This window comes from Carassius gibelio, chromosome B1 (genome assembly GCF_023724105.1).
Source record: "Carassius gibelio isolate Cgi1373 ecotype wild population from Czech Republic chromosome B1, carGib1.2-hapl.c, whole genome shotgun sequence".
Classification (NCBI taxonomy): Eukaryota; Metazoa; Chordata; class Actinopteri; order Cypriniformes; family Cyprinidae; genus Carassius; species Carassius gibelio.
Genome location: NC_068396.1, coordinates 2,956,353 through 2,973,053, shown reverse-complemented (window position 1 = coordinate 2,973,053; position 16,701 = coordinate 2,956,353). Strand labels below are relative to the sequence as shown.

Genomic DNA, 16,701 nt, shown 5'->3' with positions numbered 1-16,701 from the left:
TTAAAAAAAAAAAAATATATATATATATATATATATTATATATATATATATATATATTATTGCTATAATATAAATTATTATTATTATTGTTATAATATAAATTATTATTGTGTTAGTTTTTATTTAGAATTACACTAATAGAAAAAAAAGTTTTTTAAATTGTGAAATATTATTACAATTAATGTAATAAAGTTAAAATATATTAAAGTTAATACATATTAAACTGTAATTTATTTCTGTGATGCACATCTGTATTTTCAGCATCATTCCTCCAGTCTTCAGTGTCACATGATCTTCAGAAATCAGAATAATATGCTGATTTGCTGCTCAAGAACTATTTCTGATTATTATCAGTGTTGAACACAGTTTTTGACTGATTTAAAACAGACAAAATGACTCAGACTTTGACACACCTCTGGTTATGAAGGTGATCCGATGGCTCAGTGTGCTGTTCATTAACTGCTGAAGCTCTTCGAGTGCACCCAGCATCTTCCCCAGCTCCTCTCGAGCGGCTGACGGAGCGTCGCTGAGCTCGTTTGAGTCCATCAGCTTTGACAGACTGAACCGTCTGTTCTTCTCTCCTCGCCGCTCGTGTGAACCGCTCAGAGATCCGTCACCAATCTCCTCGTGTCCATCAGAATGAAGTGTCAGTGTCTTTAATGGATTATTGGCACCTGTGTCTAAGGTACTCGTCGCTGTAATTATTTCGTCTAATGCTTTCATGGCTACAGTTTTTCCATCTCCGTCTGGAAATGTCGTCATTGATCTGGTCTTCAGTAGCTTCTCGAAAATCCTGGTCGCTTGTGCTGCATTACCCTCAATATTCCTCTGTGGATCTGGGAGACAAATAGCAATACTTTAAGGCATTTTTATATCCGTTAAAGCAACTGTACACCACTCTGGAGCCACTTTCAGTTATGTGTCTTTCTCGTAGAATTTAAGTGTACTATCAAAATGATTTTAAATAGTAAACAAACTTTTACAAAGCTTTAAATGTAATGTTTCCTAGCGCTCGAAACACCACATGCTTGTGGTCAAAACTGTGTAAATGCAACAAAACTCATGCATAAATATGTTTTTGTCTAAACATGCCAGTTAGAGACTAATATTAGTGACACCTTCAATAAAACACTGAGATTTCGTAACAAGCAACAAAGTATGGTTTACAGAAATCATGAGATTTTTTTGTCTTTTTGATATGCTCCAAAATACAGGTTTAAAAGAATTGATTCGCAAAGGTTACAAAACTTTTGACTTCCATCATACAGACGAAGAATACAATGGAAGTTAATGGAGAACGGACCAGTGTTCTTCAAAATATCGCCGTATGTGTTTCACATGAAAAAAGAAAGTCATGCAAGATTGAAAAAACACAAAGATTAAATTTTTGGGTGGACTAACCCTTTAACCTCCATTCCTTTGGAGCTCAATGGAATGCAATTTAATTAGTCTCAGCTGCAGTAAAGTGTTTGCATGTCTCTAAAATTCCAGTTTATGGTTGGTACCAGAATGATGCATCCCTTCTGAAAGGGTCTGTCTCATTTAGTGGCGTACCGAGACACCGAATTGTTCCCATACCCATAGAAACAAGTCAATGGGAACGCCAATGCACTGAAACACCCAAACTTCAAACAACCCTTAAAAGGCCTTTTCTTGGCTTGGACAAACATGCAAGATATAAGAGATGATAAATGCCTTTTCTCCTCATCATCATTCTGATCTTAGAGGTGGACAGTGACAAAGCGCTTGTTCACACTCGTGTACAAACACATGTGGAGCCGCTCTCTGCCCGAAGCCGTGTTTACAGAAGTCTTGGGGAAGACAGCGAGTTGTTAGGACGACCGCAGTGCGTCTCGCTGATGTCATATGTGGGGTTTTTGGACTCAGAAATACAAAAAAAAGTGGTATTATCACCCTCATTAAAGGCAGTCGTGACATTGTTGCAATAAAAAAAAAAAGTGCACCAGATTCCATACATGCATATGGTTCTAAATCAGCATGAACTGCATTATAGTGATTATTTTAGCAATAGTGCACTTATTATTTTAACACTGTTTGTGCATGTGCTAGCAAAAATGTTCTAAGAATGCATCGTAACGTGTGTTAAAGAAGCATTCCGAGAACGTTATTAAATGTCACATAACTTTAGGCAAACATTCTATTAATGCTACTGGAAGAACGTTGAGAGAACCTTGACGGAACATTCCGAGAACGTTTCCTGTTAGCTGGTTTATTGTTGCATGGTGAAGATACTGTGCATGGTGCACATCTAGGTCGAGAAGTTTTGTAAGAGCATCAGAATTAGCCTACATGAGATCCGCGGAGACTTAATGACCTCATTCATAAACCTGTTTGAAACCCCTGAGCCAATTTTAGCTGGAGACCTGAATGCGAAGGCAGATTTAAGGTTTGCACACACACTGGAAGTGCGGACAGCACAAGACCAACAGAAGAGCACAAGAGCCGGCGCCACTGGACTAATTACCTTGGTCCAGAGCCATCTCTGAGTCTGTAGGCTTGACAACAGTGAGACGAACATCTCGCAGGATGGAGAAATCACAGATGAGATCTCATTAATATCTCTACGCTCTTAAAAAGAAAGCTTCTTTATTGGCATCAATGCTTCCATTAAGAACCTTTCTGATCCTCAAAAGATTGTTTTTAGTGGAAAACTGTTCTTCAGGGTAACATGGAGAAAAGTTGCACCCACCAGAATGTTCCTTGGGGAACCACAAATAGTTTTTCTATGGCATTGCTGCAAAAAAAAATCTTTAGAAGCCCTTTTTGCAGCTGTCCTACTCTTACTAGATGACAAACCTTGACTCATATGATTGAGTTTTTACTTCTGAACGATTCTCGAGACATTTATAATGCATTCAATCTTTTAGGTTTGTTTGCAGGTTGGGACCATACAGTCAGAAATGAATGCTCCTGATGGGTTTTGGTGAATTTTACAGTTTTCTTACTGTGAATCAGTCTGTATTGTATAAAGCACTACAGAAATATATCTGACTTGACTTGGGTCAGAAATATGGCACAGCACAACAGTGCAAAAAAAAAAAAAAAAAAAAAATTCTTGTTTTCAATCACAAGATTCTGAAATTTCTTAAAACAAGATACATTTATTTGTGGAAAATGACTCAAAATATAAATAATTGTTTTTTGCTTAATCCAAGATAATAAAAAAATATGTCAGTGGGGCAAGAAAAATATCCTTGTTTTCTTTTGAATTATTTTATTTTTTCCCTTGTTTTAAATGTTAACTCACTTAATTTGGGAAGATTTTTCGGCAAGCAAAGCTGAAGATGTAATAGACCAAAATGCCCATTTTACTTCTCAAGTAAATGTGTCTTTATTTAAAAAAAATAAAGAGAAAAAAAATAAATGAGAAAGAAAATCATTTTTGCATTGACACGCCAAGGTCATTAGTTAATTTCCCACAAAGTGCATGCACTAATCAGGCTAAGTGTATACATGGAATGCACTGTCACTAGTTTTAGATAAAAGCATCTGAATGTAAAGTGTGAGCTGGTTTTGACCTGTCTCACCTCCATCGGCCGGTTCTCCAAAAGCATCTGGATCTCCAGGCGTCAGCGGAGCAGCATCCAACACCGAAGCGACAGTCAGCAGAGCAGCCGTGGTCAATAGATTCAACATGCCCAGCTTAAACATCTCAGTGACCTGAAGGTTTGAACGAGATCAGTCTTCTGTTGCACTCTTTGGCTCTGATGCGCCTCTAAGATGAGAAGGCTTGTCGAGTGTGTTGCACTTTACAGTGTTTTACGCCGCGCTTCCTCTGCTGTCACACCGCATCCACCGGGCCTTTTAAAACCAGACACCCACACTGTCACCGTCCAATCAGGCGGCTCATCCCTCCCTGCCATGTCCAGGCGTGGCGTGACATTTGGGGCCGTGTTTGGTGTTGGGGTCTCCTTTGTGAAGGCGGCGGCAGGCTGTGGACCCTTCTGCGTCAGAGGCCCTTTTTACTCCGGCCCCTGTGCAAACACATTAAGAAGTGCCTTATCACTGCTTACACAGCAGCACACCGATGACTCTGTGCACTCCTCCACGGGGTCAAAAGGGCCAAACCCGAATCTGGACCACGTCTGATGTGTGCGCCAATGCAAATAGTCTTCATGCATATGAGAAGAAATTAGCATGAGTTGAAGTGAAGAAAAACGAGAAAACAAATGCACTGGCTTCATATGATCAATCATACTTTTTCAAAATTAAACAGCAATTTACCTTTCCTTGTGTTGTGATGTCATCACATCACTTATTTAAAGTGCATCTCAAAGATATTTATTCATATTTTGAATTAGCTTTAATATTAATACATATTAATTTGTATATCAGTTCTAGCTTTTGCATTTCATATCTTTAACTTTGTAATTTTGAAGCTTTTCTTCATGAAATTAGCATGAACTGAAATGCAGGATGCGTTCGATGCATTTAAACGAATTATAAACTTTTTTTTCACGTCTATATAAGCAGTCATGAAGTTATATTTAAAATATTTTTAAACAGTTATGGATAGAAATATAAAATGCATAGATATTATGCCATTATAATATCTGTTTTGGTTTTCTGTAATGACACTAAACAATAATAATAAAGTCCATGAGTTCTGATGTTGTCACACCACTTATTTACACTTTTATTTTAGTATTATTTATATATTAGTATAGTATTTATTTTTATCTGAATCCTCATGTGCTTTATTATTATCATTATATATATATATATATATATATATATATATATATATATATATATATATATATATTAATATTAAGTTTTTCATTTAAAAAATAGATTTTTTTTTATTTTTCATCTGATATTTATATTTTATTTCAGCTTTATTCCAATTGATGATTCAGATTGTTTTACTGTAATGTTGGTTACCATTAACAGCACTGCAGAACCTACAACTAAAATTGAGCTGTCATAAATGTAATAAGGGACAGGAAGTGACATCATTTCAAGGAGCAATCAAAAGCTGGAAAGTTCTACTTTTATTGGTTGCCAGGATGATGTGTGTGTTATTTTATTGGCCAGAGTCTGTCCTGGGTTTGGTTACTCTCCAGAACCAATGAAAGCAATGGTGCTTTTGAGAAACTCATTTTGGCCCATTTGATTTGAGAAATCATTCATATCTAGGACCTTACATGGGGAAGAATCCCCAATAAAGCAAATGAGTTCAGGATGCAAGTAATAAAAGCTGTAAAGTTTAGGTGAGCAGCAGTGTGTGTTCCACAGGAAGTGTCCGTTTGTGTTTGCTCTGACCGTGATGTCAGGAGACACGGAGGATGGGAATGCAGTCAGAGACGGAGGATCAGATCCTCAATGGAGGTTGCTGGGAAAGGAGAAGCCGACCTGAGAGCATCCAGCAATTCAAGTCACCCGTCTGTGAGGCAGCGTCAAAACTCGTGTCCTGACACACACACACACACACACTTGCTCTCCAAAGTAAAGGTTCCCCTGCCGTGGCCAAGAAAGTAGCCTTTTCTTGTTTTTTTTGTTAGTATAACAGTGTTAGAGTTGGACTCTGGAGGAGCCAGAACAAAACCCAACACTCAGGCTGTCCAGTTCAAAGAACTTTTTGGAATATTCATGTTCCTTAGAGGTTTTTAAAAGCATTTTTATTTTTTTTATTTTTTTTTACATAAATCACAAATATTTCATTATATTATAGGGGTTTTGCAATAGTGCCAGATTTTTTTATTTGTATAAAATAATATATATATTTTTATAGTTTTATTTTGATATTGCATTTTTTTGTATTACTTTTTTAATATTTTTATACTAATTTTTTAATATATGTTTTAGTATTTATTCGTCTATTTGCTGAGTTTTAGTTTAGTTCAGCTCAGGCTAATCAAGTCTTTGTCCTGGTCATTTGCTGTAGTCCTTCACCAGGGGGCAGTGTCGGATTTAATTTAACATGTTCCTCCTTCATCTTAAACTGCAGTGTTTTAGACCACTAGACATGATTTAAACTGATGCCTTGCATTGCATTATTTGACTTTAATGTATGTAATTAATGTACATAGTTCTTATTTATTATTCATTTTATTGCATTTTAAAATTAACTTTGTGACCTTTATTTTGCATGTTTTTTTTTATTTTTCTTGTGAGCTCATTTTAAATTCTGCCAGTCTCTAAAATAGTCATTTTGACCTTTGTGTTCACTTCAAACTTAAGAAACTACAAGTTTATTTTTGGTTGCTATAACTCAACAACAATGCATTAAATTAATGAAAAGTGGCAGTAAAGACAAAATATTTCTATTCCACATGAATGTTTTGACTGTGCTTTTGTGTGAGCAGAAGAGACTGTATGATGCTGAGGATGCGAGTGAGTGACTGAGGTCTGGACAGAAGAGGGAAGGGAAGGTCAGCTGTAGAGAAGAGTGATTTGTTTTCAGTGAAACTGGAGATCCTCCCCCACTTAGCGCCGGCACGACCTCCAGCGGAATCAATTACCACTCGTCAGGATGAAACCAAAGCCATGCAACACAATAAGGGCACGACCTGAGATCTGTGTGTGAGCTGCTGCACCTCATTTTATTTGGGACTTTTATTTGTTTGTACGAAGCAAGGCCAGTTCAGGCCTAAACCAATATAAATTCATTTTATTGTAATAAAATGAAAAAGGGGGTTTCTATAATAATTGTGCTATAATAACCCCTATAAAAACAACTAATTATACACACTTGAAAAGAGACAAAAATGTAGATGTTTTTGGAGGGATGCTCATTTTTAAATCATGCCCTGTTTATTGCATCAAAGTTTGTTAATACTATATTTATGGGGTGGATAATTTCATCAGTTGTTTATTATTCATTGAAACATACATATTGCCCACTAATCCTGGCGATGCAATGTTGCCAGACATTGCTATTAAAATAAACAAAAACCTATATATAAATAAAATAAACCGAAATTATTTCAAATATTTAGCAAATGAGATTAGATAAAGTCATCGCTGACCCTAAACCACAACTTCCTACTTTATTAACTATCTAAAGTGTTAAATTTAGTGGAAAAACAAGTCAAAATCGAATATAATAGCTGGATCTGGCAACAAGGCTGAGTCTCGTGAATTAGTCAATTGAACACATTTTATTTTCGAACATGAAACATTTGTGCATTTTCTTTTTTTTTCACAATTTCTGATTGAAAATTGTTTAAAAGATACAATCCTACACCTGTATTATCTTCTTATTTGGTGAAATAATTGTTTATTGTTAATTAGCATTAATACTGGTTATTATAAATAAATATACAGTACATGCGTTGTAACATGTTGCTGTTTTATGAAAAAAGTAACTCTTGGTTTGTGTTACAGTGATTTTAATATTTTAGTCACATGCTTCAATATCATAAATAACCATCAATCAATCGATATATATATATATAAATTATCAATCACTCAAATATTCTGGCCAAAACCTATTTTAAATATATGCTGTATACAGTGAAGATAAAATTGAAAATATATTTAATTTCAACCTTCATACACCAAAATATATTTCAAAATGAATTTAGGGCAATCTAATCTTCCAGTAGCCAACATTTATGTTTTATTCATTTTTATTTAATTTACTCTAAGTTGAGATTTACTTAATCTACTCAATTACCATTTTATTGGCCTGTTTGTTAGTGGTTGATTTTGGTGTGTTGATTGAAGTGTAATGTGTGTGAGTGTGTGTGTGTGTGTGTGTGTGTGTGTGTGTGTGAGTGTGAGTGTGTGTGTGTGTGTGTGTGTGTGTGTGAGTGTGAGTGTGTGTGTGTGTGTGTGTGTGTGTGTGTGTGTGTGTGTGTGAGTGTGTGTGTGACTGTGAGTGTGAGTGTGAGTTTGTGTGTGTGAGTGTGAGTGTGAGTGTGTGTGTGTGTGTGTGTGTGCGTGTGAGTGTGTGTGTGTGTGTGTGTGTGTGTGTGTGTGTGTGTGTGTGTGTGTGTGTGTGTGTGTGTGTGTGTGAGTGTGTGTGTGACTGTGAGTGTGAGTGTGAGTTTGTGTGTGTGAGTGTGAGTGTGAGTGTGTGTGTGTGTGTGTGTGTGCGTGTGCGTGTGCATGTGAGTGTGTGAGTGTGTGAGTGTGTGAGTGTGTGTGTGTGTGTGTGTGTGTGTGTGTGTGAGTGTGAGTGTGTGTGTGTGTGTGTGTGTGTGTGTGTGTGTGTGTGTGAGTGTGTGTGTGACTGTGAGTGTGAGTGTGAGTTTGTGTGTGTGAGTGTGAGTGTGTGTGTGTGTGTGTGTGTGTGTGTGTGTGCGTGTGCGTGTGCGTGTGAGTGTGAGTGTGAGTGTGTGAGTGTGTGTGTGTGTGTGTGTGTGTGTGTGTGTGTGTGTGTGTGTGTGTCGTCACTCTACACCTCTCGGACGTTGAGGTTCAGCAGAGGCCAGTGTGGTTCAGGGACGGTTTGGAAACGTCTGAAACCTCCAACCACAGCAGCAGACGACAGACTGTGTGTGAGAGAGAGACAATATCTGCTGCGCCGCTGGACCACACTCCACACACACTCAGACATCACAGAGGTACAGCAGACACAGCCCAAAATATCAGTGCATGTTCAGATTCAGCGCATTATTATATATATACAGTAACAGGAAAAATGTGAAATATTATTGCAATTTAAAATAAATGCTTTCTACATGCATATCTGTTCAAATGTAATTTATTTCTGTGATGTTCCGCTGTATTTTCAGCATCATTCCTCCAGTCTTCAGTGTCACATGATCTTCAGAAATCATGAAAATATGATGATTTACTGCACAAGAAACATTTCAGATTTGCATCAATCTTAAAAACTGATTCATATTTTTGTGGAAACTGTGATACATTGTATTTTCAAGATTGTTTGATGAATAGAAAGTTCAAAAGAACAGCATTTATTTGAAACATTATAAATGTCTTTAATTTAATAAGTCATTCATTGGTAAATAAAAGTATTCATTTATCTCTTAAAATACAGAAAAGGCGACACACAAAAATAAATATAACATAAAACATTAACCAAAAATATGAATATGTGACAACTTGCCCTTATGCAAACACTCTTTTTGACCCTTTCAGTTCAAATCTTCCATATCTGAGTCTCTTCTTCCCAAAAATTGATATAATTTCAGTCAGTTTCAACTAGTTTGTTCAACAGTGAGATAACTCAGAATGACAGCTTGATCTTCAACACTGCAGGCAGAAACAGCAGCGTATAACATCACAGAGACCACAATGTGACAGACACCAGTCTTTCAATCCAGAGACGAGAGAGACCAGAGGAAAGAGGAGGATGAGGAACGCTGAGGAGCAGCTCCAAGCGTCCTGAAGGAGATCGAGGACGACGCAGCGAGTGATTGGTTTCTATCAGAAGACACTAATGGGTGTGACATTGATAAGGAGCGTAACCCGATCGCATGTTTTTAGTGCTAACTTCTGCACTCCCGTCCAGCCATCAATCATTACTGCACTCCCTCGGCTCGCTAAATATTTAATCAGCTTTAAAAAAGATTACGGGCCAAAAAGGAGAGAAAATGATCACACTCTTTCTCTAGGATTCTTCTCGTTTCAGTTTCTGTTTCTCATTTCAGTACAAACCAAAGAGTAAAATGTGAAAATGTATCTTTAACAGATTATAATATGAGGCTATTTTCATATTATTAAGATACTATTAAAGTTATATTAATATAAAAAAAAAAACACTGTTTTTATTTATTTTACTTTTTTTCATTTTTTCATTAGTAACTTGAATTAAATTAGTTGAATATTCGTATTGTTTCTTTATGTAACTAATTGTTTCAGAGTGTTCCAAAAATGTAAAAAAGTAACATTTTATAATGTTTCCTTAACATTCAGAGACAACCACAAACACACACACACACACACACATTTTTTTTTTTTTTTTTACTATTTGTTTCAGGAAATGCAGATGCAATTCAAAACTAACATTCCCATAATATTTGCAAAATGACCAAATTGAGTGTTTGCATGAAATAAAAAAAAAGAAAATAAAAAAATGTTTGCATAAAAAAAGAAAAGGAAAAAGAAAACTATTTACTAAAAACATGACACTTTGAATGCTCACTGATCCATTTTTTCACAAAACGTTAGTTAAACATTTCTAGAATGTATTTTTGTCAGCTGCGATGGTACTTTTATTTGCAAGTTAATCCCACATTTCCACCTACAACTGTTTGACTGATGTCTTCCCAAACGGTTGCAGTAGTTCAGTGCACAATATTTAACCCACACCTCTCCTTTCGGCACATATTCAGCCCTCACAGCTGTCATCCCGGGCCCCTGACACATTCTCAAAGTCAGCGGACACCTGAACCCGTGCCGCTTCCACCGGAGCCGTAATTAAAGTATACGTTACTGCATACAGCACGGTGTCCGGTGACCGGAGCGGAGATCTGATCCCTGCGGCTCTGCTTCAGCACCGGACCCCATTAGCATGGATGAATTATACATCCAGCACCATGGCACTTATAGCACAGAGAGAGCGAGAAGAAGAGAGAAAACAAGCAATGAATCAGTGGGGGACAGGTGTGCATGAATGAAGGAATGAAGGAAGGCTGTCAGAATTAACCTTGTCTCAAAGGTCATGATGTCATAACGACGTATTTAAATGATCCTATCAAAACTGAGCTGGGTTTCCTTCTGAGCAATGAATTTACAATATGTTCCAGTCATTCATAATGATTTATATATTTAAAAAAAGTAGTTTTATAAAGACTGCACTTATGAGGATAGATTTAAATCTGATGAAAAAAGTGCATATTTACTTAAATATTTTCTTAGTTTTTAAAATGTGAATATTTTAATTAAGATTTTATTATTTTCTTTTTATATTTGGAAACTTACAGTCTTGGGAATTTTAAAATGTGCACATTTTTACAGGTAACAATAGCTGAAGATACTGTATTTCAAAAAACAAAACAAAACAAATAAAAAAAAATATCCCAAATTTCAGATACATTTGTTTACGTTTTAGGTTCTTGGCGCCAAAAAGCGTTAGCGTTTTCCGTTACAGGCGACAGTTAACTGTCTACAAAAAATGGGTATTGTTATTATGTATCACGATCTTCTAGATTTACAAATCACAATTATATCGTTTCATATAGTTTGAGGGGTTTGGATAATTTTAATAGTGTTATAGATACCGACAGAAAGCCTCCAAAAAGCATCTCTAACAGCAGCTGGTGATTAACAACAAACGAGGAATCATTTTTAAGGCACGTCTTCGCTCACTTATGTCTCTGATTCCAACCGAGAGGGAAATATTATGATTTTTATGATAGGTTTACTTGAGGTATTAATACTGTAGGTCAAACAGTAACTTACTGTAACTGTATGGCAGTAGCAAAATTATCTAGTTTCCTTAGAAAAAATAAACATTAGATTTAAAAAAAAAAATTAGCTACCGAAAAAGCAAACCTTTTTTTAAAGTCATATAAACGTTAGGACAAAACATTCTTAAAAGAAACATTTATGGAACTTTATTAATGTTTGATAAACGTTGAGAGAAAACTTTCTTAGAAAAACATTCTGGTAATGTCCTAATGATGTTATTTGCACTTGGTAAATGTTCTCATAAGTGCTCAAATAATGTTATATTTGGGGTAAAAATGTCATTAGAACATTTTAGTGACTAATCACAACAAGACATTTTAACAGTCTCAGAATATTCAAAATAAATGTTCAAATAACATGATAAAAATTGGGGTGGAAATAAAGTTAGGAAACGTTTTAGTAACCTTTAAATAACATTCTAACCGCGTCAGTGTTTTAGAAACGTTTCAAAACAGTTTTCCCGCAGCATTTCAATACGTTTCTGTGTTGATGTGCATTTGTTGCTGTGCTTTGTGTGATTTCTAAAGCAGACTCTGATATCTTTGGTATCTCTGGCATCGTTGTTTCTGTAACGGAGATATTAAAGAGATCTTGTTTGTGATGTCTTGGGGTCCAGGGGTCAGCGGGTCGGTCAGTCAAACTCTGGGGTGGGTTCTGACAGTGACAGCCGATACACTTCATCTGTGATTACAGGACTTTTCCATCTCATCTCAACTCCCACAATATTGATCCTCTAATAAAAGTCAACATGGAGCAGCAGAAAGATGCAGAATGAAATTACTGTACCTTCTCTCAGTCTCTCAGATAGTTCCTTGGCTCCTCCTCCGTTTCTCCGGGTTGGCACAGAGGATGAGATCCGGCTTTGACAGATGGAGCGTCTGGGACACAAGTGATGTAGATGAAGACAGATTCGGACGTGTGTGTGTGTGTGTGTGTGTGTTCTGGGTGAGGAGAGGCTGAAGGAACGCATATAGCATCGATGCAAAGTGTCTGAAAGAATCTAGTGATGCTGTTTTACATGTTTTCCTCATAGAGTATCATATCTTAAAATACTGAAAAAAAAAATATATTGCCCTTAAAACTTGTAAAGAAGGAAATTATTTCAGTTTTAAAGGAAAAATGAAAAATTGTTTAGGAAAAATTGTTAGCCTGAATGCAATGTAAGTCGCTTTGAATAAAAGTGTCTGCTAAATGCATTAATTTAATTTAATTTAATTTAATTTAATTTTATTTTATTTTATTTTATTTTATTTTATTTTATTTTATTTATGTTGCTTGTAAAAAACACGCATAAATCTATATATATATATATATATATATATATACACATAAACACATGCAACTTTTCATGGAAATATTACAAGTATTAAACTAAAAATTGTAAAGATGGAAATAAATATATATTTATAAATAAGTTCTAATTAATAATCTTTAAAAAAAATTTACAACAAGTGTAATATGACATTTGTGACATTGTTACTATACACACACACACACACACACACACAACTTTTCATGGCTGTTTTGGATGGAGAAAGTTGCTATTTTGGAGATGGAAGGTTGTAGTTACAATATCTTCCAGTAATATCCCTTTAATAGGGTGAAGTGAACTGTTATTGATGATGTATTAGAGTATTTGATAAAAATGTGTAAAAAATCAATCGAACTCTGGTTCAGACCAGGCAGGTGAACCAAGTGTGAAAGCACCCAATGAGGAAGACAGTATTCTCCAGGAAATGACATCATTTTAGACGTAAACCAGCACCTCAGGCATTAGTTAGTGTTTCCAGTGGGTTTGGTGGATTCTGTGATGTGTTATTCGGTTTAATCAATGACTTGAATCTGTTTCATAATGTCAATATTTCCAAATACTATAAAGTATTGTAAATCATTAGGCAATATTTTAATAAGTAAGGTAAGATGTATATGAATCATGCACATCATGTATTTTTCTTGGTGTTAGACCATTTCACATATGACATGAAAAGTACACATTTGTTTCATTAATATTTTTTTGGATGCCTTTAAACCTGACAAAAGATGAATTTTGTTGCAAAAATATGTTCATCATAGGTTTTGTATCATGTCATTGACTTTTGACTTCCTGTTGAGCTAAAAATGTTAACATGGATTATTAACAGTAAGTACATAATAATTGGAGAGCCATATCGAAGCTATTGATGTTTTTGGATCAATTAGCCGCTTAATTATGTCCTTTAAATCCATTAACTTTCCTCTCCACTGAAGAAATGAAACTCACGCTGCGACCTTCAAAGACTGTTTCCCGCAGCAGAAGTTTTACTCCATCACTCTCTCTTACAATCAGACTGTTGTTTACTTCTAGGTCATGCTTTCAGTTTCTTACAAGAATGCACTTTGAAATCTTTTTAAAGTCAGCGATGTCACCGCCGTGATTTATGGCTTGATTTGAAGCAGGAAGGGGGGTCAAATCTGACATCAGAAAGTATCCAAAGTCCATTTCCAGAAACAGTATGCAGTCCAGAACCATGTCATGGAAAAAAATTGACATTTTAATAAAATATAAATCAAAGATTTTGAAAATAATTTGGCAAACAATGAAAAATGCTGTGGAAAATGTTTCTGCATTATTTATAATTTTATAAAACAAATTTTTTTAAGCAGTTTAGCAAATAATGTGTTTTCAAGAGGTTAATGTCATTTTTACTGAGGAAAATATTTTTGCATTATGCATAATGTTGCTAAAATGTTTTCAGTTGGATATTACTAAAGTGTCATTGTCTTTGCATTTGTCTTATATCATAAATACATTTCCGTATTTCTCTTTAACTTTAGTTCAAAATTAATACTTTTTTTTTTTTAAGAATTTCACTCTTTTGATGCGAATATATATATATATTTTTTATTATTATTGCATTATCAGAACGGTTAAACCTTTACACTTTTGGCTTTAAATATAGAATAGAATAGAATAGAATAGAATAGAATAGAATAGAATAGAATAGAATATATTAGGGCTGTCAAACAATTAATCAAATCCAAAATTAAAGTTGTTGTTTACATAATATATGTGTTTGAAATATGTAGATTTATTATGTATATAGACATACACACACATGCATGTATATATTTAAGACACAAATGCGTTGTATTGGTATATTAAATATTTATATATATATAATATAAATTATATAAATATATACATGTAAATATTTTTAAAATTTATATCTTTTTTGGCACTTTTATGCTAAAATTCTAAACAAAACATGGGATAATTAAATACTAAATTTTTTACATGTTGCTTGAAAAATGTTGGGGGCGGGGCTAATTGTTTGACTGACCAATCGGCAGAGGGATGATTGAGAAAGCTGTTTGAACAGAGTTATTGCAGTTCCATTAATTGTGGAGAAAGAAAGAAAGAAAGAAAGAAAGAAAATGAAACGTGGGTATTAGAAGCTTCATAAAACTAAACTGTGAATATTTCTTGCTCATTATCACCCTTTGGGGGCTGTTTTGTAGTCTGTTTGATATCCTACTTCTGTTCTTTTCCGCAGCATTGCTCTTTCTTCTGGTGTGGAGCGTTGAATAGCTAGTTAATTGAAAGCCTCTCGGGAACCCGGCTAGTTTGAGAAGAACCAAGTGAAATGGGGAACAGCGGAGGAGATGTGAGCCCAGGGGAGAAGTGTTGAAGAGCGGACGCCAGGCAGGCCATGACAGGTACACAACACAGTCCCTTCTCTTTCGGGATCGTCCTGTCCAGGAACTAATGGACTGAGACTGAGGACGGGGGAAGATGGGACGTGTGAAATGTGGATTTCACCTCTTCAATAATATGTTAGGCAATGTTTTGGTTAAAGTCTTTGTATTATAATTTTAGATATACCTAAAAAGATATCAAGTGCCCACAGAACAGGTTTTAATTGCAGATTAAAAAAAAGAAAAAAAAAGGTTCCCATTATATAAATTTGGTTACAATTATGAAATACACATTTATAATAAATGATGATAGAAATAAAATTTTTATAAATGTATTTTTTTAGTGTTTTTCTTTTCTTCTTATATATAGTATTTATTTTATTTATAGATCTTAATTTGGTTAAAGTCTTTTTTAACAAGTTTAAATTTCCAATGCAAATAATACTGTATATACCAAAGTTTCCATTGTATACATTAATATATAGAGAGAGATGGAGAGAGAGAGAGAGAAGGAATTTAAATATATATCTATATACTGTATATATATAATAAATAATTATGCAATGCTTTTAATTGTAAGTATGCTTTATGGTTTTAAACAGGCGACCTAGTAAAGCATATATTGTGTTAGCAGAAGATAGGAAGTTTATAAAGATATAGCAGCTCATTTTCTTAAGGCATGACCAGCTGTTTATCATTTATTATTATTATTTATAGACAAGAGCTTTGTACATTCTCTAATTCTCTAAAAAACATTTTATGCAAAAGTCAGTTTGAGCTCTGTACTCTCCGTGGACTCTCATAGGAAATCAATGCATGTTAACACTGTTACGTGTTATTTAGCATTTTTCAAGTCATTAGCTTTAATTTGAAGATGACATCAGCGTCCTCTGACCTTCAAGAAGTGCAATGCTGAACCTTGACCCCAGTAACAGAGATTCCCTGTTGGATTTGTGTTCCACAACAGGATGAATCCTTGTTACTGAGAGCAAGAGGTCAGGTGTTCTCCATCATGAGCGCGTCTGTGTGGGTATGCAGCATCCCTCGAGACTCGGTCGATGGAAGCTAACAAAGCAGGGTTAAACCGATTGAGTGTTTGACCTTAACTCCTGTTGTTCTCCAATCCTCCTGTGGTTTGGTGTTTGGGGAAGGAAACTTAAATCAGCAATTAACATAAATAATTAACAACTCTTTGGGATTCATTATTAATGTGAATGCTCCCGCTCCTCTAGAACCAAGAAAATAAGCTCCTGACTTACTTTTGTTGGGACTTTCCCCTTTCAGCTGGAAACCTCTTTCTGTTTTAGGATGCCTTTTTTTTTTTTGCCCGTTGGAAAGAAAATTCACAAATGGGATCTTTTTAAATATCTCAATTGTTTATGTGATGTTATTTATATACTATTATATTTTGAATACTTTTTTTTTTTTTAATTTCAGTTTTCATTTTAATTGTAGTTCAAGATTTAGTATTATTGTTTTTATTCTTATATATATATATATATATATATATATATATATATATATAAAATATATATTTATTATATTATTATATTATATTTATTATATATATTAAACATACTTTTTTAAGTAATTAACTTTAACAGTACTTCAGCTTAAACGTATTTTATTTCAAGGAGTTGACAAAAAAAACAATTGTAATAAGTTTTTCATATACTTTTA

General features: G+C 34.7%; 1 protein-coding gene across 1 annotated transcript in view; it reads right to left on the bottom strand.

Annotated features, from left to right (window-relative positions):
* LOC127948494 (uncharacterized) overlaps nucleotides 1-3,738 on the bottom strand; it is a 4,654-nt gene extending 916 nt beyond the window's left edge. The window contains exons 1-2 of the mRNA XM_052544955.1: nucleotides 3,549-3,738; nucleotides 414-836 (exon numbers count right to left, since the gene is read on the bottom strand). Coding sequence (XP_052400915.1) covers nucleotides 414-836; nucleotides 3,549-3,672 — 547 coding nt within the window. The 5' untranslated portion in view covers nucleotides 3,673-3,738. The remainder of the gene's footprint in view (nucleotides 1-413; nucleotides 837-3,548) is intronic.
* Between the last annotated feature and the right edge of the window lie 12,963 nt (nucleotides 3,739-16,701).